At 38.7% G+C, this 23,334-nt stretch overlaps 1 protein-coding gene across 1 annotated transcript in view; it reads left to right on the forward strand.

Moving 5' to 3' along the window:
• Positions 1 to 23,334, forward strand: part of SPAG17 (sperm associated antigen 17) — a 413,793-nt gene that overhangs the window by 124,671 nt on the left and 265,788 nt on the right. Inside the window, exons 5-10 of the mRNA XM_007950259.1 lie at positions 8,876 to 9,074; positions 10,542 to 10,736; positions 12,747 to 12,928; positions 18,436 to 18,597; positions 20,431 to 20,503; positions 20,704 to 20,816. Of these exons, the coding sequence (XP_007948450.1) occupies positions 8,876 to 9,074; positions 10,542 to 10,736; positions 12,747 to 12,928; positions 18,436 to 18,597; positions 20,431 to 20,503; positions 20,704 to 20,816 (924 nt within the window). The remainder of the gene's footprint in view (positions 1 to 8,875; positions 9,075 to 10,541; positions 10,737 to 12,746; positions 12,929 to 18,435; positions 18,598 to 20,430; positions 20,504 to 20,703; positions 20,817 to 23,334) is intronic.

The raw sequence follows: 23,334 nt of genomic DNA on the forward strand, positions 1-23,334 counted from the left end.
TCAGAAGGAAGATGGGGCAATCTACTTCTGTAGTGATACTGCCTCGGAAACCCAAGGAGGGGTCGCTATGAGTCAGGTCTGACTCGACGGCACATAACAACAACAACAATATATGTGTGTGTGTGTGTATTCAACAATAATTATGGTTCTTTATGATCACAAAAAGTTATTTCAAAAAGTAAGTCAGGATTTGTAAGGGTCCTCTTTAAAATCATTTTTGTGAAGGTGGGAGTGGTAGATATTGACCATTTATTTCAGTGTGAATAGAAATTAGTTTAAAAGATGTTTTTCTCCAGTGTTGTAAGTTTGGCCTCCCTAAGGAAATGCAAGGACAAGAATAAAGAGAGGATTTATTTGTGAAGAAGGCACTGTGCAGGAAGAGGGGCTGAGGGAGATGGAGCACTATGGAGAAATAAGAGAGTGACCAGCAAGTATGATTTGGCTCCTGGAAAGACAAGGTAACAGGAGGAAAAACAGGCCTGGGAAAGAACTTGGAAGACGGTCAAAGACTGAGAGTAGCAGGCGAACCATAGAAATAAAATGAGTTTAAGGTTTGAAGTCAAACCAGTATGCTGAAACCCTGAGTCTACATCTGCTGTGTGTCTTAGAGCAAGCTGAGTGTCTTAATGTGTAAAATGAAACCCATTGCCATCAAGTCAATTCAGACTCATAGTGTCAGTGTGGAACAGAGTAGAACTGACCCATAGGATTTCCAAGACTGTAATCTTTACAGAAGTGTAGTACTACATAGACTTTCACGGAGTGGGTGGTGGGTTCGAAACACTGACCTCTCAATTAGTAAACAAGTGCTTTAATCACTGAGCCATAGGAATAAAATTCACCATATTGAAGCCTATTTTGTGAGACCAAATTAAAAAAGACAATGTCTAGAAAGCATCTATCATAGTGCAGAGCTAATCCCTGCAACTAGAATTTGCTACTTACTTTGAAATTTTCGTTGTGGACAACTCTGTTCTTTCTAGGATCCCAAGAAGCCTCATGGGAGAAAGGGTGAGGGGAGCACTTATAGAACTTTAACCTTTGCAAAAAGGCTCCAAAGGGATGAGAATTATGTGGTTGTACAGACTTTCATATCCTGCCTAAGTAAGCCTGTAGGGTAGTTGGCTCCCTTACGGTCTTAAACCAAGAGGAATTTTTTTTTTTTTTTTTTTTTTTAATTTCAGCAAATATTTGTAGAATGACTGGATGGAATAAATGGATGAATGTAAAAATGAATAAGTTTTTATTCTTGCTGAATAACTTAAGTTAGAATAGCTTCTTTTCAGTTCAAAGGATTATCCTTAGATTTTATTTAACATGGAAGGTTGTGGAAGTTACTCGTGGATTTTGAGGCAAAGTTGGAATTTCTCTGTGGCAAGACTAGCTGTCCACCAAGGAACTGTATAGGGTGTTTCACTTTAGTGAATTTGCCATGATCCAAGGCATGGCTGTTAGCCTGACCTGTATGAGTCTTGCCAGGGCTTCCAAGCTGATTGGACTCAGGGCACTGACTGTGCTCTATGGATCCATTTAAAAAGAGTGTGGGTGACAGAGCCAGACTGGCCTGACTTTGCCACTTACTAGCTCTGGAATTTAACTGTTACTTGCCCTCACTAATTCTCAGTTTCACTGTTGTAAAAAGTCTAGGAAAGGTTTATATATGGAAGGAAACTTTCTTTGTTGGTTAACGGGGATGGGAGGGGAGGGAACACTGCTAGGTACATAGAGATAAGTGCTGATTTGGGTGAAGGAAAGGGCAATGTACCAAATTTTTTAAATATAAAAGAGAAAAAAAAATGATATTGATGATGAGGAGGAGGGCAATGACAGCCATTTGCTAATTCAGTACTGAACTCAATTTTACGTGATTGACACATTAGCCCTAACTGAATGTTTTCTCCTTATAGATAAGCTGTATATCCCACTACAATCAATTCCGACTCACAGTGGCCCTGTAGGACAAAGTAGAATTGCCCCATAGGGTGTGCAAGGCTGTAAATCTTGACAGAAGCAGACTGTCTTGTCTTTCTCCCATGGAGCAGCTGGTGCCTGGCAACTTATTTGGTTAGCTTCAACCAATGTACCACCAGAGCTCCTAAGCTGTATATAAACCAGGGATGTTAGTTCAATGGTTTGCTGCTCTGATATCCTGATGCAGTCATCTGACCACAGAAATTTACCTTCCAGGTTACCCAGACCCTCCTATCAGTCCATCAAGATATCCTCTGCTCTAGACAATTATGAAGGAGCTCTGGTAGCGTAAGCCTAAGGCACTTGACTGCTAACCAGAAGGCTGGCAGTTCAAACCCACCAGCCACTCCTCGGAAGGAAGGTTGGGCAATCTACTTCCATAGTGATACTGCCTCAGAAACCCAAGGAGGGGTCGCTATGAGTTGGGTCCAACTTGGCAACACATAGCAAACAACAACAACAGACGACTATGAATGAATGCTGCCATTTCCACCTCCTTGACTCCTTTTTCTGTTTGTCACTGCTGTCCTATCATCTTGTTACTGGCCTCAGTTCTCTAATGGTCAATTCCTCCACTCCACCTCAAACACTTACTTCCATGGCCACACCCTGAAACTTGTCATCACCAAAGTGCCCATCAGCTCTAAAACCTTGAGAAAATACTTCCTTCTCTAATCTTGGCAATTTCTTATCCTTATCTCTTATTTTTGATCCAATATTCCCCCACAAAATGTTTTCAACCTCATCATAATCTCCTGTCTATGGATCCCACTAGTTTTTATCCACTGTCCCCTCCTGCTGTTTGTTCCATAGTTGATATCATTCTAGTCATTTGAAAACTCTCAACTCCCTTGTTTTTCTCTTGTTCCAACGTGATAGTTTAACTAAACCCCTCCTAATATGAACTCACTGTTCCACTATTTTTTTTTTTCCTCCCTGTGGTTGCCTTTTTCTTGTGTCCTTCTTTTCTATGCATTCTTGCCCTCTGATATATCTCCCTGTGCAAAAACTGCCCTTCTTATCTCCCATGGTTGATTGTTCTAAGGAGTATACCTACCTAGTATAAATGTTTACCTTATATGCGGGTCTGTGGTTTGGCTGGAAGCCCTGGGAGTGAGTTCAATTCCAGCCCTGAAGTTTCATTAAGGGCCATAGTCTTAGGGGTTTCACCAGTCTCTACCAGACCAGAAAGCATGGTCTTTTTTTATAATTTTGATTTTTGTTCCACATTCTTCTCTCACTCTATCCTGGATCTCCTATACTGATCCCTTTCTGAGTGATTGACAGTGGTAGCCAGGTACCATCTAGTTCTGGTCTCATGGTCATGTAGGCTGAGGTTCACATGGTGCACTAGTCCCTTGGACTAATTGTTTCCTTGTGTCTTTGGTTTTCTTCATTCTTCTTTGCTCTGGTTGAGGAGAGAGGGACTGTTGCATCTCAGATGGCCACTTGCAACCTTTCAACACCCCAGTTGCTGCTTACCAAAGTAGGATGTAGATAAATGTTTTGTGTAGTATGTTATGCCAATTGAGCTTAATGTCCCCTGTGACCATAGTCTCAAGCCCATAGACCCAACAACTCACTCCCTCAGGGTAGTCGGCTTTGGCTAAGAAGTTATCATAATTTTGCCCCTTGTCAGCTCTATTATATATATGGACATTTTAATAGCACCTACAATTATGTATGTAGAAATATCATCTGCCAAACTTATATATGTCCATGAGTATATTCCCTTTTGTCATACCTAATTATTCAGCCTGTCTACCTATGTATCCACCTGGAGGTTAATGTTTGTTATCACTGATAATACATTATCGTGAGTGTCTGAGTCTTCGTTTTCCTTACTGGTATTGTGTTGGTCACTTGGTTTTGATACATTGCCTTTTCCTTCATCTAAGTATACTTATCTCCTATCTAGCAATTGTCCCTTTCCTGTTGTTGTTGTTATGTGCTGTCGAGTGAGATCTGACTCATAGCGATCCTTGGGTTGCCAAGGCAGTATCACTACAGAAGTAGATTGCCCAACCGTCCTTCCAAGGAGTGGCTGGTGGGTTTGAACCACCAGCCTTCTGGTTAGCAGTCAAGTGCCTTAGGCACTACACTACCAGAGCTCCCACCTCCCATCCCTAGCAACCAACAAAGAAAGTTTCCTTCTATATGTAAACCTTCCCTTGACTTTTTATGAAAGTGGACTAATACAGTGTTTGTACTCTGTGACTGAATTATTTCATTCAGCATAATGTTCTCTAAATTCATCCATGTTACAAGGTGTTTTGTGGGTTCTACATTATTCTTTAGTGTTACATAATATTCCATTATGTGTATGTACCATAGCTTGGTTATCCATTCTTCCACTGATGGGCATTTAGGTTGTTTCCATCTCTTTGCTATTGCAATAACAGAATTCTGTGATGAACATGAATGTGCATATATTTATTCATGTCCTGGCTCTCACTTCTTTAGGATATATACCAAGTAATGGGATTGCTGGATCAAACAATATTTCTATTTCCAGGTTTTCAAGGAATCACCATACTCTTTTCCACATTGGTTGTATCATTTTACAACCTCAGCAGCAGTGTATAAGAGTCCCAATATCTCCACAGCCTCCCCAGAATTTGTTATTTTCTATCTTGTTGAATTTTGCTATTAGTGCTGGAGTGAGATGATATCACATTGTTTTTATAATTTGCAACTCTCTAAATGGCTCTGGTGGCATAGTGCCTAAGGCATTTGACTGCTAACAGGAAGGCTAATGGTTCAAACCCACGAGCCACTCCTCAGAAGGAAGATTGGGCAATCTACTTCCATAGTGATACCGCCTCGGAAACCCAAGGAGTTGCTATGAGTCTTATCCGATTCCATGTGGCAATGAGTTTTTTTTTTTTTTTTTTTTGGTAATGGCTAATGGTTGTAAACCTTTCCTCATGTGTTTGTTAGCTGCCTGAATATTTTCTTTAGTAAAGTGTCTTTTCATGTCTTGTGCCCATTTTTTAATTGGATTGTTTGTCTTTTTGATGTTGAGGTGCTGGAGTTTTCTATATATTTTAGAGATTAGTCCCTTGTCTGATATGACATTGCTGAATATTTTCCCCAATCTGTAGGTTCTCTTTTTGCTCTTTTGGAGAAGTCTCTTGATGCACATAAGAATTTAATGGGGGAGAAGTGGGAAGAGAGCTGTTACAGTGTAGGAAATTGCAGTCAATGTCATGAGACAAAATGTGTATGAACTGCTGTACAGAAAATGAATTTGCTCTATAAACTTTCAGCCAAGTCACAGTACAAACTTAGAAAAAAAAAATTAAAAGACACATATAATTATGTTCATTACAGCACTTTTATAATAGCAAAAAATTGGAAATAACCTACTTTCTATATAAGTAAATTATTGTACACACATATAACACATTATAATAATTAAAAATCATGAGGTATATCTACATTTATTGACATAAAAAAGGTGGCCACAACATACAGTTGAGTACAAATACTATATGTATAGTATGAACCAATTAATTTATGGAAAATGAAACTTGTATATACACAAGTTTCTTAAAGAAAAGTAAAATTTAACAAAAATGTTAACAGTGGACAGTGAGATAAAAGTTAGTTTTACTTTTTACTCTTATGGATTGGTGTTATTTAGAATTTTTATATTTAACATGTATAGTTTGTCTGAAAACAATAAAGCTACTTCTACAAAGAAAAAGGGAATTTAATTTTTAGAAACTTGCAATCACCTAGTTTATCTTCTGATGTTTGTGCATTTTTATTTATGTTTGATAGTCCATTAATGTCATATATTAGGGCCTCTAAGTTTGACCCTGTTTTTTCTTTGGTGAACTTTATGGTTTTATGTTTTACATTTAACTCTTTGATCCATCTGGAGTTATTTTTTGTGTGTGATGTGAGGTACAAATCTTGTGTCATTTTTCTGCAAATGGATATCCAGTTTTGCTAGCACTGTTTGTTAAAGAGACTATCTCTTCCCCATTGAGTGGATTTTGGCCCTTTGTCAAACATCAGCTGACCATAGGTGGATGAATTTATTTCTGGGTCCTCAATTCTGTTCCACTGGTCTATGTGTCTGTCATTGTACCAATACCAGGCTATTTTGACTACTTTAGCTGTATGGTAGGTTTTGAGATTGAGGAATGTGAGACCTTCTACTTTGCTCCTTTTCTTCAGTAGTGCTTTGCTTATCCAAGGGCTCTTTCCTTTCCATATAAGATGAGTGATTGGTTTTCCCATGTCCTTAAAGAATGTTGGTGGAATCTGGATCGAGATTGCATTGACTGTTCCCTATTTTCATGTCTGTACCTAGCATACAGAAGCATACCTAAGCATGCCTAAAGCATACCTAAACATACCTAGAAATTCACTAAATGGACTTGTTTTATTTTGAAATTCACAATCTCAGAATTTCCAATAAGCTGTCAACACTGGCAGAATCCTTCCATATTTCTGTAGTTTGCATGCTCCCCCATTCTCTGAAATGACTCTACGTTACGTTATTTAAACCTCCAACTCAACAGCACATAACAACAACAACAAAACCTCTTACCTAACTATCCTCAGTTAATGACTGTGCCTCAGAGTCAAAAAAGTTAAATCCTTCTTCAGCATCATGAAGGTCTCTCCTTTTTTTATCTGCTCCCAACCACTGATTCTCATTTTGCTGCTGCTGTTGGTGCTGTTGTTGTGTGCCATCAATGTGTTTCTATTGTTAAATTGTAATTTATCCTTCGTCACGTTCATTAAAAATTTTAGTTATAATTTCATCTTTGTGTTTATGTGGTTTTTATCTTTCTTGCCTAGTAGGCTATGAGCTCAAGGGGCCCCCAGCCCTGCATTGTGCACTTATACCTTGTACAGAGACTAATGTTTGGGCCCTTTCATAGTACCACACCTTATCTTGCACTGTCCTCTCTGCCTCCACCCTAAAAATGGGAGTGACATCTCCGGCCTCTGCTGATATTCCCCCTCCTTTCCTGAGGAAACCTAGCACAATTGAAGCTCAGAGAAATTGCCATTGACTGAATGAGTGAGTCAATGACCACAGGTATCACACATGTTTTCAGAACTTTTGTTCTCTCTGATATTTTATGGTTGAGATTATCCATTTGTGTAATTGGGGCTGGGCTAATAGAGACATTATGGAAGTTTGGCAAGCTGGATTTTGACAATGCCCTCCTTCCCCTTCCATCCCTCTTTTGCTCTCAGGCACAGATCTGGTGCCCTGAACTCCACTTCCAGCCTAGGGACATAAGCTTTTTATCTTTGCCCCAAGCGTTGCTAGGTGTTAATTTTACCACTTGCCTATTATCCATCTAGGAGCTCTGGTAGCATAGTGACTAAGGCACTTGACTGCTAACCAGAAGGCTGGCGGTTCAAACCCACCAGCCACTCCTCGGAAGGAAGGTTGGGCAATCCTACTTCCGTAGTGATACTGCCTCGGAAACCCAAGGAGGGGTTGCTATGAGTCGGGGCCGACTCAATGGCAAACAACAACAACAACATTATCCATCTACATTGAACTGCTCTTTGTTTTCTGGAACTGATGAGGTCCTCTTTTGGTTCTGTGCCTGCCTCTACTCCAAGACTGAGTGACACCTCTAACCTCTACCTGTGCATCCCTCTGCTGCTGAGGAACAGGTGCTGGGGGCAGTATAGGTTCACCACCACTGGACAGTAGGGCTAGGTACAGGTGGAGAATGCATAGGCACCAGTGATGCTACCTCTGGGTGCCAAGGTAGAACTGAGTTCTCCAGAATATTCAACATCCAGAAACATGTTAGACTCTGCTAGCCGGGTGCCAAAACAATACATCTTCTACTCTCCTCCTTAGAGCAGAGTTTTTCAAACTTAGATTGGACCTCAGGGAAATAAGTAGATATCAGAATCCAAAATGTTGCTACCATAATTTGTTTAATTGTGCTTTCAGTTTTATTGAGTATGGAAAATATAATAATGTAAGCATATTCTGGATCTTCTGGATGGCCACTTTATGATCAAGTACAAGTGCATTATTTCAATGAACACAACCTATTTGTATTTATAAACACATTAATTAAAAGGCTAATCCCATTATAAAATATCGCACAAAGGTTTTGGCAATTGTTTGAAAAGGAAAATATGGTTGAAGATTAGGTCTTTACATGGTATGCATTAATCTAAGCATGTCAATCCAGGGCAGTATGTAGAGAGTTCTTGTTGCCACCTTATGTTTTCTGCCTATCTCATTTTTGAATATATTGTTTAGCAACCATTGGTAAGATATGTACATATGTAAGTACCATTATAACAAAAAACAGTGCCGAGCTTCCAAAATAATTTTTAACCTTTAAAAACAATCTGTGCATTACTTAACGATGAAAAATTTACCATAGAAATTTTAGAGAAAACTGCTTTTTCTGTTTTCCTTTTATTTTCAGTCTTTATTTTGTTTCGCTTTTAATGAACAACACCATCTATCTCTAAGATTCAGGCAAAAGCTCCCCAGGGTTAGGCCAAAAGACAAATTTGAATTCCTGACACTACAGTGTACTTAGAATCATCCTCTCTCCCCCTTTCACCTCCACCAAATAACTGAAGTGGTTTATTAGGCCACACTTGACTCTCCGTTAGGATGAATTGTCTTCCAGGAGGCTTCTTATGTAAACAACCTCCTAGTACCCACCCCTCCAGTCTTCACGTGCCAAGGTGCTTGTATCATAACTTATACTCAAATTGGGATCTCTACTATCCTGACCTGGAAAGTAAAAAGAAAAAAAAAAGAATAAACAAACCAATTGAGTGAAATACAGAAAGAATTAATTCACCTGACAATAGAAAAGCTATTGCTGGCTTGCTATGTGATTTGGAGGGGAAAAGAAAAAAAAAAAAAAAAAAAATCTCTTTCCAGGTGGTAGAAGACAAATTTAAATTAGAAAAGGATAAAGGGAAAGGAAAATCTCCCAAAGAGAAGAAGCCCCCAAATGCCAAGGCTGCCAAAGGAGGAGGAGGAGGAAAGGGAAAGGATCAACCTGAGGCAAGCACAACAGTGAAAAAGTCCACCCAGTTAAAACGAAGGGGAGAAGAAGATGACACCAAACGTTACATTGGTCAGTAAGATGCTTCTCGTGTTGGTTACCTTTCACTTCTTGCTTTATACCCTATGAAGTCACTTAAGAAAGCATTCCAATAACTATGCTTAATCTTTTCCAGCCTTCTCACTCTATATAAAACCATAAATCTCTTCCTACCCATGACACCTTAATAGAAAAATATTTCTATTTCCAATTCATTTATGCTTTCAACGTATATTTATTTAACATGTGTCTTGCTAGGCACATTCACATACTGCAAATGAAGGGTGAAATTGTGACTCCAAGAAACTTAGTATCTTGTTGGAGATATAAAGGAAATTTATGCATAATTATTATGCAAAGTGATTCTTGTCATGAGAGAAATACAGATGCAGTGTAATAAAATCAGACCAACTCATTGTAACTCATGCAGAACACACAGCTTCCTGACCCCAACTTGTCTCACCATCAGTTTGTCCTAGATAGAGCAACTACAAAATTTTCTCTTGACATTATTGATTCAACCTAAGCAGCTGTAAGTAATTCATTGCCCTTGAACCAATGGAGTTACCTGTTGTTATCAGCATGGATTTAATTGAGATGGGAGACTTTCACACCCTTTATCAATTGAATCTTTTACCAATTGAATCCCACTGGACTTAGGAGAAATGGTATTATGGATTCCATGGGTCATATCAGCACTGATTTCTTTAGTGATAGAAAACAAATCACTCAAACTTTGTGCCTCTGATGCACTGTTTTTGAGGTGATCTTAAAAGAATATTGTGAAATATAATGTTTTCATGTACTATCAGTGTTGAAGTATAAGTACAAGTAACCTCAACCCCTAGAATATCACACTTTAAGTTAAACTCATGTTTTAATATTAATTAAACAGTATACCCAGACCCAGACCCAAATGAATCAATCAATCAATAAAGCAGGAAAACCAGACAAAATAGGGAATAAAAATTTTAGGAAGGCATAATATAAATTTTAAAATTTAATGCAATAAAGACTTAGTTGTTACATAATCTGTATTCAGCACCCGAACCTATTGACATAAATACGTACAATCCTTCTGTAGGGAACACGTCTATTTTCAATATTTCCCTCTGCTGTAAACACCTCTACTTATAAAATACCACAAATCTGCAGGTACTTGTAATTCAGGAGTAAAGCCAGATGTTGCTTTAAAAAGATTAGAACCAAAAAAAAAAAGTGTAGCCTAAACTCTGACAAAGACCCAAGAACATATTTTTGCCCTCCTATTATGCCTATGTTTCACTTGTAAAAGTGATTTAATATTTTGTGCAATGGCCACAGCCTCTTAGTGGAAGGGCAATAATGAAAAGCAGTCAACATGACTGCATTCCAGCCAACTAGATGGGTTTTGGCTAGAGGTATTATAAATGCATGTGTAACGTATACAGCCATGGAACCAGCTGAGTGCAACCTGTTCTTTTAAATGATGGCTGCTCTTCTTTTTGGTATTTTGAACAGACGATGAGCCAGATGATGGTGCCCAGCATTACATTATAGTGGTGGGCTTCAACAATCCTCAACTCTTAGCGATTATGACTGAGCTTGGCATTCCCATAAGCAGCGTGATTAAAATATCTTCAGAGAATTATGAACCTCTGCAGACACACCTGGCAGCAGTTAGCCAACAGCAGGAAGCTTTTCTTCAACCAGAAGGTATGCAGTCTGCTACATAACTTACTGTTCTAAAGCTGAATCCTTCAATAGTACCCACTGTCCTTAAACTACAAATACTATTTTCTGTCTAAAATACAGTCATACAATGCATACATTATTAAATCCTTTCAAGACTTTGATTTGCTATTTATTCTGCTTGTACTAGCCAACTGTTATAAATTTTGCAAAATAAAATCATACTCTTGTGTTTAATACCCCAATGTAGCCACAGAGAACACAGACTGGGGGTCAGAAGACTTGGTTATCCAACTACTTTTCTCAGGAACATTTGATCCATAATGTTTGCCTAGAGCATAGGCTGGATGGATCAACTGTAGTTAATTTGTTCTTCCAGAAGCCACACTCGCCACATGGCCCAGTAGAGATCAGGCCTTGGATTCTTGCCTTCCTCTGATGCCAGCTTAACTGTGATAAATCAGAGAGAAGACTTTATCTTCCTGGTCTTAAACTAGAACATCATGGGACTAAGTTCTGACCATGCTATCAGTCAGCCTTGTTGTGCCTCGGGGTCTTCCTCTAATGGAATTGTGCTAGACTACCTCTGTGAGAAGGGAAGAAAATGCTACTGTGTACTTTAGGTTGTAGAACTGGAATTCAATGCAAGCCTGTTTGAACTAGAACTCTAGGCTCTTTCTGCTATATGCTGTCATTTTTATTGTTGTTTATTAATTATGTCATTACACAGCCCCATCTCAATTTCTATAGCACTGCATTTTTTAAATTGCTATTCAAAATTAGAAACTGCTATCCCTGTAATAATTTAATGTCATTTATTGGACACATACCATGAAACTAGGCTCAATGCTAAGGGCTTTAAGTACATTGTGTTGTGTAATTTTCACAACACTAGAAAGTATGTTTTATTATTTCCATTTTACCAAAAAAGACTCTCAGCCTAGGGGCAGCTATTATGTAAAAGGTTTGGGGTTCAAACCCAACCTATTCCCAACTACCTCAGAACCAAAAACAAGCAAACTCACTGCCATCAAGTCAATTCTGACTTATAGTGACCCTCTTTGTGTTTCTGAGGTGGTAAATCTTTATAAAAGTAGATTATACAGTCTTCCTTCCACAGAGGGCTGGTGGGTTTGAACCTCCAACCTTCTGGTTAGCAGTCAAATGTACATTAAAAAAACTACAGGCTTCTCTAGGCATTTTCTCACTGGCTTCAATAATAAATTATTTAATATAACATTAAATAATTTATAAAATATCTGATATAAATTGATAATGTTAACATTAAATAATTTATTATTGAAGCCAGTGAGAAAATGCTATATAAGCTTCAAACATAAGATAGCCTGTGTATAAAAATATTTAATATGTAAAACAAAAAAATAGACTTTACATAAGAACAATGAGATCTTGTTGCAGGACCTACTATTCAAATATAGATGTAATGACCATAAATATTTCAGACACATTTTCATGTGTAATTTTATAGAACGCTGACATAATTTTATAGTCATAGCACAAATGCCTAGAGAAGCCTGTAGTAATTTTAATGTTATCAAAAGTTAACTGAAACATAAATGATTGAGTTAGTATGTTTTGAGGCATTTGAGCAGGAGAACTGGGTCTACTGCACTTCTACCCACTTATGCAGAAAATAGACTCTAAGATCGTCAAAAAGTGTTATGATAACAAAACTGATCTATTATCCTATATAGATGCAATCTAAGAGTGATGGGGATATTGAACATGTTTAGGTCCCAAATAGTGTGACCTTGTCATAATTTTTCTGGGCCTCAACTATAAAATGAAAGGATGAAGTAAACTTGTATTTAATAACCATTTTAGAAGTAAAATCCTCTGATTTCATAATTGTATAGTCCAGTTCATAAACTTCTCAAAAATACACCTCATCCTTTTATTTGCATTTCTGGGTATTATACAGAATCTTGTAATGCATGTGACTCATCATGTCTACTTAAAGTGGAAAGAAATTCACACTCTCATTTTATAGTATAAATGTGTTACTATTACTAGATATAGAAGCTGAAAAATTGAAGAAAGCGAATGCCATAAAAGAACTTGAAATCTTCTGGAAGTACTTGGATCCAATCCTGAATAATGAGAAACCTGAAACAAATCTTTTTGATGTTGCTCGCCTTGAATACATGCTCAAAGCAAGGGACTTTCCTTCAGACTGGGCAGACAGCGAGATGATGGTTAGTACACCACTTAGTGAAAGTGTGTGTGGGGGGGGTTCCACCAAGGAATATGCTGGTTCTACTTACCACATTCATTCATCTACAGATAGTTATTGAGTGCTAACTATAGCTAAAGGAGCTGTAGTGTTGCAATGGTTAAGTGCTCGGCTGCTAACTAAAAGGTCAGCATTGTAAAACCACCAGCCACTTTGTGGAGGAAAGATGTGGCAGTGGCAGTCTGCTTCCAAAAAGATTACGCCTTGAAAACCCTATGGAGCATTTCTACTCTATCCTGTAGGGTCACTGTGAGTCAGAATCAACTTAATAGCAATGCATTTGGTTGTATTTTTAACTATGGACAAGTGCTAGGCTTTTTATCTTTAAGCTAGGCTATTTTACCTTCAGAATAATGATAGCACTGAATGCCTAGTGATGGGTGTAGCCTGATCCTTTAGTTGTTAGGGTATGACTTAGTGACAAAGAATAAAACAAAGATGAACCTTGAGCAGTGTGCTCTTTTAAAGAACGATATGGAACCAAATTGATAGCAGCAACTCAAAAGATAATATAGGAGCTTAAGGGTCAGTGGGGAGCTCAGGTGGTGTAGTACCTAAGGCATTTGTCTGCTAACCAGAAGGCTGGCAGTTCAAACCCACCAGCCACTCCTTGGAAGGAAGACTGGGTGATCTACTTCCATAGAGATCCTGCCTCAAAAACCCAAGGAGAGGTTGCTATGAGTCGAATTGACTCAACGGCAGTGTGTTTGGTTTTGTTTTGTTTTTAAGGATCACTGAATTTATGTTAATGGTAGAGTTGTAATTTGGAAAAGGAGGGTGTGAATGGTTGTACAACTTAAAAATGAAATAAATGTCACTGAAATGTACATGTGAAACTATTAATAAAATTATTAATTATTTATTAATTATTAATATAAGATAAATGAAGATGCAGGATGGTAATTCTTTTATTAATGACACATGGCTTTGTCTCATACCTAAACAGTGTTCTAGTATAGTGGTTAGGATATTAATATATAATATATTAATGATGCAAATCATAAATTATACATGTCTGTATTTATATATAAGGAGCTCTGGTGGCACAGTGCCTAAGGCATTTGACTGCTAACCAGAAGATTAGCAGTTCAAACCCACTGGCTGCTCCACAGAAGGAAGATGAGGCAATCTACTTCCATAAAGATATACAGTCTCAGAAACTCAATGGGGGTCACTATGAGTCAGAATCAACTCAATGGCAGTGAGTTTGTTTATACATACGTACGTACATACATATATATATCATGTATATATATATATATGACTGCTAACCAGAAGGTGGGTGGTTCAAACCCACCAGTCACTCCTCAGAAGGAAGTGGTGTTTGGGAAATCTACTTCCGGAGTGATACCACCTCAGAAACCCAAGGAGGGGTCACTATGAATTGGCTCTGACTCCACGGCACTGAGTAGGTTTTTTGTACACACACACACACACACATACATACATATATACATATATATATATATATATGTATCTCCAAACAAAACCAAACTGAACTGCTGATGAGTTGAATCTGACTCATAATGACCCCTCCTTGGGTTTCCGAGGCACTATCACTATGGCAGTAGATTGCCCATCTTCCTTCCAAGGAGTGGCTGGTAAGTCTGAACCTCCAGCCATCTGGTTAGCAGTCAAATGCCTTAGGCACTATGTTTTTCTACACCCTTAGCTTTTATTGCCAGAATCATCTTTTTAAATATATATTTGGCCAACAAGATGTATCCTGATAAGATGACTTGACTTTAGCCTATTGATCAACAAGCATTTCCTGGGAGCATTTACTGACCCCTGCTATTAAGGAGCTTGCAGAGAGGCAAGACTAAAATCATGAAACAGACAAGCAACAGCCCAGGTGACATACAACTAAGTGCTCAGTTATATGAAACAATCTCTAACTTTCATATTAATTCAGAGAAAGAAATGGGAAACATTTGAAAAATAGTGACTGTCGGATATATGGACTGTTTAAAAATAGAAAGTCAAGTGACAACTTACCACAATTGTTGTGGAAGATACTCAGGCATCCTTCTGGTATAGAAATCCTCTCAGGTGTCTTTCTGATTGACAACCTGTCCCAAAAGAACAGAGGACTGGGAGTGTGGAATCCCCCACAGGGCATGTATTTCAGCATCAGGGGAGCCAAACTGAAAGCAGAGTCAAGGAGAGGTACTAAATCAAGTGAGTGCCCTGAAGGGAGCCAGGCAAAGTGGGCTGGAGGTGGAGAAGTTTGTTACACAGTGACTGTGGGTGTGACCTAAAATTTTAAAAAAGTAGATGGCCCAAGACCAAAGTGAGATCAGAGACTGGACCAATTTCTGAGCCAAAGATTAGGGTGCACATAGCCATGGGCTGGAGCATGGCCACTTTTCACTTTGAGAGGCCATGATTCTATTCCATTGAGCTGGATGTGGGCTTGATGAAATAAGGAAAAACATTGAGAAGGGAGGCCTAAATGTGAACCTTGGAGGATGGACAGGATTTGAATAAATGGCAAAGAGGATTAATGGATACATTGGTTTGAGTTATTAAGACTTGCACCATAGGCATTAAATGTCACTATGTAGAAGCAGAACAGTTAAGTCTGATATTTAGCAAGATAAATATCAGCCTAGTTCTACATGTGGAAAATGAAGCAGAACTAGTTCTGGGCATAATCCATTTCCCAGAATCCCTTTGCTTTGCCTCTTCACACCCTTCCTTCTAAATATTTTCAGCCTTCTTACTTTGTCTTTCACTCTCCTGCTTCCTAAACCTTATTTCAAAGAAAGATTTCCTGCTCTCTGTCCTTTACGGCTTCATATTAAATTGAGTCAGCCCTTCCCCTTTCCCAAAGATATTCTATCCTATTTTACTGGAATTCTGAAATACACTGAACGAAAGTGAGATATGTTTGAGGGAAGACTATTCTTGGGGATTTTGAAATCCGGCCTCAAATCCAACTACTAACTTTTCTTCCTCCAGCTTTTCTCCCAACATAAAATCCATGCCTAAGCAAAGCCTACATCCACAAACATGTGTTTCAGAGAAACACTTCTTGTCTTGTTTGGGCCAGGGCCTTGCTGCATACCCTGTCAAGAATTGTGTACATTTTTGTTTCCCCTAGAGTCTAGGGGATCCTAGACATGTAATGTCTGAAGCATAATTCGTAAGTGATAACAAAAGAAGTCTTCTTAGATAGTCTCAAAGGAAGTTCCTTTTGCTTGTGCTCTAGTCCTTCTGTATGTCTCATCCAGTATCCAGGCAGAGGCTGACAAAAGCTGAAATGTGTTGAACCCAAGGTAGAGTACATTCCATTGCTTCATCAGGACATGTTCATGAATACCACACAACTGCAACTCCAAAAGACCCAGTACCATTTCTACAATCCTGCTTCCTAGTCCAGAGTCCACAATTTTCTGTTTATTAGCAGATTTTAATCATTTCCTTTTTAGAGAAAATAATAGTGGTTCTATTAAAAAAAGTAAATAATATTTTCAAAAATATAAATTGGAACGGTTAGATGGCAATTAAATTGCAGAAAATCTATACTCGGCAAATATATGAAAATAGATGATCAGCTTAGCTGAAATAATCTCATTCAAGTGGAATATTCCTGTCTTCAGGACTAGAAGATTAACATAGAGAGTGTCTAGTTAGTTCCTGAAGGTAACTGTCAGCAATGAGAACATTCGGTTCTCTAAGGAGCCATTTAGTGTTGTGCTGCCCAGCTGGTCACATCTCCTATGAGTCAAATAACAAGTATTTACTTAACATCTTCATGCCAGGGCCGTCTTCAGGCCAGACTAGCCCAGGAATATGTCTACAAGCTGAGGGTTGTGTGAATGACCTGGCATAGAAGACAATGGGGAAGGAAAGCCTTGAAAATAGGTCAGTTGTAGAGTTGTATTCCAGAAGAAAAGGCCATTACATTTCATATTTAAGATGAAAATTCAGTTTAAACTTAGGATCACTAAATAAAAATAAAGGTAATAAATCTACTAGTAGAAGTAGACTAAATGCATATTGTAAAAGTAAGGAACTCCTTGCCCTCTGTCAACATCGACTGGAGTGAACTTTTAAACCTGTCGCATATTCAGCTATATCTGTAAGTTGATAATGGCCTCATATCCAAGGTAGAGCCAGCCAAGCAGTCAGAGAAAAGCATTAGGAACTTTGGCTACAAACAAGCAGACTGTACTTCTGTTGAACCAAGGTAACGAAAGCTTTACATCAAATAAATGCCTATCAAGAAGTGCTAACTGCTCCTGTAAGACATCTGCAACATCTCAAGTTAAGGCCTTGGTTGCTGAAATAATTTGCTGGCTTTTAGCAGGTGATTTGCTGTTTGGTTTAGAAGTGAATTAACTAGATTAAACTAAGAGATCATTTGGCAGAAGCTTTACCATCACATAAATACAAGCAAGCAAACAAAAATTGTTCATATGCCAGAATTGGGGTAAAGACTGTGAAGTTGCACGGTAATTGAAGAATACTCAGTGTTAGAGTGGGCACAAGAAGCCCACTGACAGCTGGGCTATGATGATGGGTAGAGCTGTGGATTTCTGGACTCCTGCCAGATTGTGATTCACTGGCTCCACAAGAAACTATCTCACAATGTCTTGCCTATAACTCAGACGTAGGATAAGCTATTTAATCCTTCCTTGCTTCTAAGCAGACAGCACTTTCCTGCTTCTGGAAACAAATGTCCAGGTAAAAGTGAAATGCAACATATAACTTGCTTGCAAGTTCATAAAATTTGTGGATACTCCATCAGGATGTTTTAACGTTTTTCCCTAAAAGTAACACAGGTTAAAGGGAAGAGGGAAGAAGGGAGGAAAAGGAAGAAATGTTGATTGTGCATTTATATACTGCAGCATACTTGGGTGGATGCACAGAATTTAGCAGATGGCTTCCATTGTGCTTGTTGGATAGCCAAACAAGAAACCATCCATAGCTTGTCTTTTACTGGAGATACTGAAATTACCTATCTAACAACAAAGCATATAATTTTAGGAATTGAGATACCAAAAGTATAGGTCATAATGCTGACACTAATGAATAAGATGTTTTTTCACTTGTTGTTGTTGTTGTTATGTGCCATCGAGTCGGACCTGACTCATAGCAACCCCTCCTTGGGATTCCGAGGCAATGTCACTATGGAAATAGATTCCCCAACCTTCCTTCTGAGGAGTAGCTGGTGGGTTTGAACCACCACCCTTCTGGTTAGCAGTCAAGTGCCTTAGGCACTATGCTACGAGAGCTTATTTGTGCTCTTTTAATATTAGGCAAACAAGCCCTGGTGGTGCAATGGTTAAGTTCTCTACTTCTAACCAAAAGGTTGGTGATTCAACCCTACCCAGTGGCTCTGCAGGAGGAAAAACCTGGCTTATAAAAAGTTGGCATTTAGCTGCTAAGAGAGACATACTATGTATCAGATTCCAGTAATATGAAACTAATAGCTAATTGTCTATCTCCTCTCACTTGTAGATGAAATTAGGTACCTTTATTTTTGAAAATATTGCCTGTTTGATGTATGACACTCTGGATTGGAAAAGGCAGCACCAGCACTATTTGGAAAGTATGCAGCTTATTAACATCCCACAAGCGGTTCATGAGAAAACTATCTTAGAAGCCTTACTTACTTCTGAGGTAGGCACAAGTTTGAATGTGTGTGGTGGCTAAATGATTAACTGAACAAATGAATTTTCACATTTATAAAATGTCTGAAGGAAAAATTGCATAAATAGTAGTAGTAAGGTCATACTGCTTGGTGGCATTTGATTTGTGAATGTGTGAAAGTGGAATAGGTCCCAAAAACAGCATGAAAGGTGGGTGACTGTGTGCTGGGGACTTAATGAGGTGCCTCAATTACCTGCCACCCCCAAAAGTGATGATGGAACCTACTTTTCAGCTCAGGTTAAATGAACAACATCTGGAACAAGGGGGGATATTGATAAATTAATCACAACAGCACTATGTATTTATTTATTTGGCCAATATTTATGTACCATATACTGTGTGATAGCAAAGGAGCCCTGTGGAACAGTGATTAAGTGCTCAACTGCTAACTGAAAGGTTAGCAGTTCAAATCCTGCAGCTGCTCTGTGGGAGAAAGATGTGACAATCTGCTTTTGTATTGATTTATAGACTTGTAAACCCTATGGGGAGGAGCTCTGGTGGCATAGTGCCTAAGACATTTGACTGCTAACCAGAAAGCTGGCAGTGCAAACCCACCAGCCACTCCTCAGAAGGAAGGTTGGACAATCTCTTTCCATAGTGATACTGCCTCAGAAACCCAAAGAGGGGTTGCTATGAGTCAGATCTGACTTGATGGCAGTGAGTAGTAAACCCTATGGGGCAGTGCTACTCTGTCTTATAAAGTCACTATGTGTCAGAATCAGCTCGATGGCAATGGGTAATGGGTGTGAAAACATGAAGTCCCTGGGTAATGCAAATGGTTAATGCACTCCACAGCTAATGAAAAGGTTGGAGGTTTGATTCCACCTAGAGGCAGCTTGTAAGAAAGGCCATTGAAAACCCAATGGAGCACAGTTCTACTCTGACACACATGGGGTTGTCTTGAGTCAGAGTTGACTTGATAGCAACTGGCTAAAACTGGTGTGTTAGCACTGGGCAAGGTGTCAGCAATACAATAATGAACAAGACTCAGTCCCTGTCCCCACTGAGTTTAATGTGTAAAGGGAGCAGTCAACAAGTCAACAGTAGTTATTCAGTATAACATGATGAGGGCTTTGAGAGCTATCAACTCAGACCAGGATAGAAGCAATTAAAAAAAATAAAGTAGAAATAAAAATGGTACCTAACATAATCTGGGAGGTGGAGAAAGAAAAGTCAGGAAGATCTTACCAAGGAAAGTGATGTTAGATGGCTGAGTGTGAGATTCCTAATGGAAAGCCTGGGGGTGGGGCATGGGTCAGAATAGTTGTCTCAGGAAAGGAACAAAGATAAACGAAGATATGGAGGTGAAAAGGAAGAAGTATCCTGACCCATGCCGGGACCATGGAGTCATTCAGTGTACCTAAGTCATATGTGCAAAATGGAGAGCAGCATGACCTAACACTGCAGAGGCAGGGGCCAGATGGTGAATGTCCTTTGGTGCTGAGCTAAAGCGTTTTAGTTTTATCCTGAAGACAATAGGGAACCATTGGTGAAAGAGAGCCACAGGGTTCTGAGTTGCCAAGGAAGAAAAATGGTCTGACTCTCAGTGCCCCATCACCCCATCACCTTCCCTGCAATCTCTCAGTGAGCTTTGTTAAGGAAAAGTGAAACATGTCCATCTCTATTTTTTTTTTTCTTCTTCAGACAAAGCCCCTTTCCTTTGATCCTAATATTGACAAATGATCTAGTGGTGTGAACGTAATTATACAATCTCAGAATTCTACTGAATATGTTTTCCTACCAGCATTTGAATGCATCTTTCAGCTGGGTATCTCAGCTGTTTCTTTTAAATTATCCTTCTAGGCACCACCGTCTGTTGTTCCAACAGTTGGGAAGAAGAAAGCACAATACGAAGAACTGCAAGCTCCACCACCAGGCATGTATGAAACCTGTTGCGGAAGGATCAGCACGATGAGCTAGTGCTTTAAGGCTTGATGAGTGCCTCAATACTGTGTTCAGACGTACACTTTCTCCATGTATTACTGCATGGTTATAGTTTGAATTTGTGAATGAAATTTTGATGGAAGAAATGGAGAACACATGTTAATTGGATAATGGTATTATCTATATTTGCAGTGACTCTCATCATGACAACTGAAGTAGACATGAGATATTACAATGATTTGCTGAATCCAATTCCAGAGGAATTCATTTCTGTGCCCCTGATAGTGCACTGTATGCTAGAGCAGGTGGGTATACTGAGGCTTTTATGCAGATGGGCAACCTCTCTTAGCTTTGCTTTTTAAATTAATTAATTAATTAATTAAAAATTACATAATACCTGAATGCATTCTTCTTTACAAGGATTAAGATATTGCACTTATAACTATAAGTTATAACTAAATTTACTTTGATTTTCAGCCTCAATCCTTGTTTCCTTTGCTATTCTCTAAGAGTTTATAGAACATTCTCGGAAGGTTTGGTAGAACATATCATTCTGAGTATCTGGGACTGGTGCTGTTTTAGAAGGAGGAGAAAGGAGAGTCTGGCCAGGAAGGTGGGCTAGTGATTACGTCTTTTGTCGTTGTTGTTGTTGGTTGTCATTAAGTCGATTCTGCCTCATGGCGACCCCATGTGTGCACAGCAGAACTGTTCTATAGGGTTTTTCAAGGCTGTGACCTTTCAGAAGTGGATCACCAGGCCTGACTTCTGAGGTGACTTGAAGTGAGTTCGAACTGCCAATCTTTCAGCTAGTAGTTGAGTGCTTAACCATTTGTGCCACTCAGGGACTCCTTGATTAGGTTTTTAACTACCTTCAAAGTTTCTTTTGTACATAAAGGCTTAATTGATTTTATATAATTTTGAGGGCAGTTTTAGTCGCAAGTATTTTTCTTATAAATGTCCATTTTATTTAGGTGATCAATATGGCATAAAGTTCTTTATACTATTCACATATATGAATTTTTAAATTTCTTCTCTATCCACTTATGTTCCTTTTCATCTGACAGATTTATTTATTTGTACCTTCTCCTTTCTTGATTGTGGTTGTTAAAGGTATCTATTTTATTTACTTATTTTACAAAGAATCAGTATTTTGTTTTACTGATCAATTTTTTATTTCATTAAATTTATTTATCTTTATTATTTCCTTCTTACTACTTTCTTTGGGCTTATTTTGCATTTTAATTTCCAGATTTTGAATGAAAAGCTTCATTAATTTTCAGTCTTTTTTTTTTTTTTTTTTTTCTTGCTTTCTAATAAATGTATGCATGGCTGTAAATTTCCTGTTGAGTATTTCTTTGGCTACATGCTGATGTATACTAAGGTTATAGAGATAATAGAATCTGAGAAGGACTTACATCCGATTTGTTCTGACAATGCATAAACTGCATATAATCGATCAGATAAACCCAAACTGAGGGATATTCTAAAATTTAGTCATAAAAGATGAAGAAGACTAAAGAACTATTCCAAATTAAAAGAGACTAAAGAAACATGACAACTGAATGCAATGCATGATTCTAGAATGGAATCTAGATTGGGAAAACTTTTATAAAGAATTTCACTGGTACTATTGACAGGGAGCTCTGGTAGCATAGTGGCTAAAGCACTTGACTGCTAACCAGAAGGCTGGCGGTTCAAACCCACCAGCCACTCCTCGGAAGGAAGGTTGGGCAATCCTACTTCCATAGTGACACTGCTTCGGAAACCCAAGGAGGGGTCGCTATGAGTCGGGGCCGACTCGACGGCACATAACAACAACAACAACATTGACAGATTTGAATACAGACTATATACTAGATAATCATTGTTGTTATGTGCCTTGAGTCACACCCGACTCAGAGAGACCTCTCCTTGGGTTTCCGAGGCAGTATCACTACGGAAGTAGATTGCCCAACCTTCCTTCCAAGGAGTGGCTGGTGGGTTTGAATGCCAGCCTCCTGGTTAGCAGTCAAGTGCCTTAGGCACTATGCTACCAGAGCTCCCTACTAGATAATAGGTTTTTTTAAAAAATCAATATTTAATTTCCTGATATTGATCTTTGTATTTTCATGTAAAGTGTGTTTTTATTCTTAGGAGATACATGATGAATTATTTAAGGATGAAGGGTGATGATATCTGCAACTTATTCTCAAATGGTTAATCAGTAATAATAATAATAGAGAGAGAGAATGCAAAGCAAGTGTGGGAAAATGCTGAGAATTAATAAATCTAGCTGAAGGGTAAGGAGCCCTGGTGGTGCAGCGGTGAAGTACTTCACTGCTAACCAAAAGGTCAGTGGTTCAGACACAACTGCTGCTCAGCTGCTATCCTGTGGGAGAGAAATGTGGCAGTCTGCTTCTGTAAAGATTATAGCCTTGGAACTCCACGAGACAGTTCTATTCTGTCCTAGAGGGTCACTGTGAGTCAGCATTGATTCAACAGCAATGAGTTAGTTGGAGGATGTACAGGTATTCATTGTACTGTTGTTCAAATTTTCTTGGGAAAGGGAGGACACTGAAATGTGCACCTAAGATATAGACAACAGAGGCAAATACTAGTATATGCACAATACTGCATTACCACTAACACCAAACACCAGGCTACAGATAAATGCATAGACAACTGAGAACATCCAATGGGGGTCAGTGAACAGGAATGTAACCTAGACCAATGATAGATTTAGCTGAAGATAATCTTGCATAGATAATAGTGATTCAAAATAACCACAATCATTACAGAAACAACATAAGACAGAGTTGGAGCAATCCCTCCAACTCTGGAGGG

The sequence above is a fragment of the Orycteropus afer genome, unplaced genomic scaffold, assembly GCF_000298275.1.
Source record: "Orycteropus afer afer isolate SDZICR_OR568_19922 unplaced genomic scaffold, OryAfe1.0 scaffold00010, whole genome shotgun sequence".
NCBI classification, from domain to species: domain Eukaryota; kingdom Metazoa; phylum Chordata; class Mammalia; order Tubulidentata; family Orycteropodidae; genus Orycteropus; species Orycteropus afer.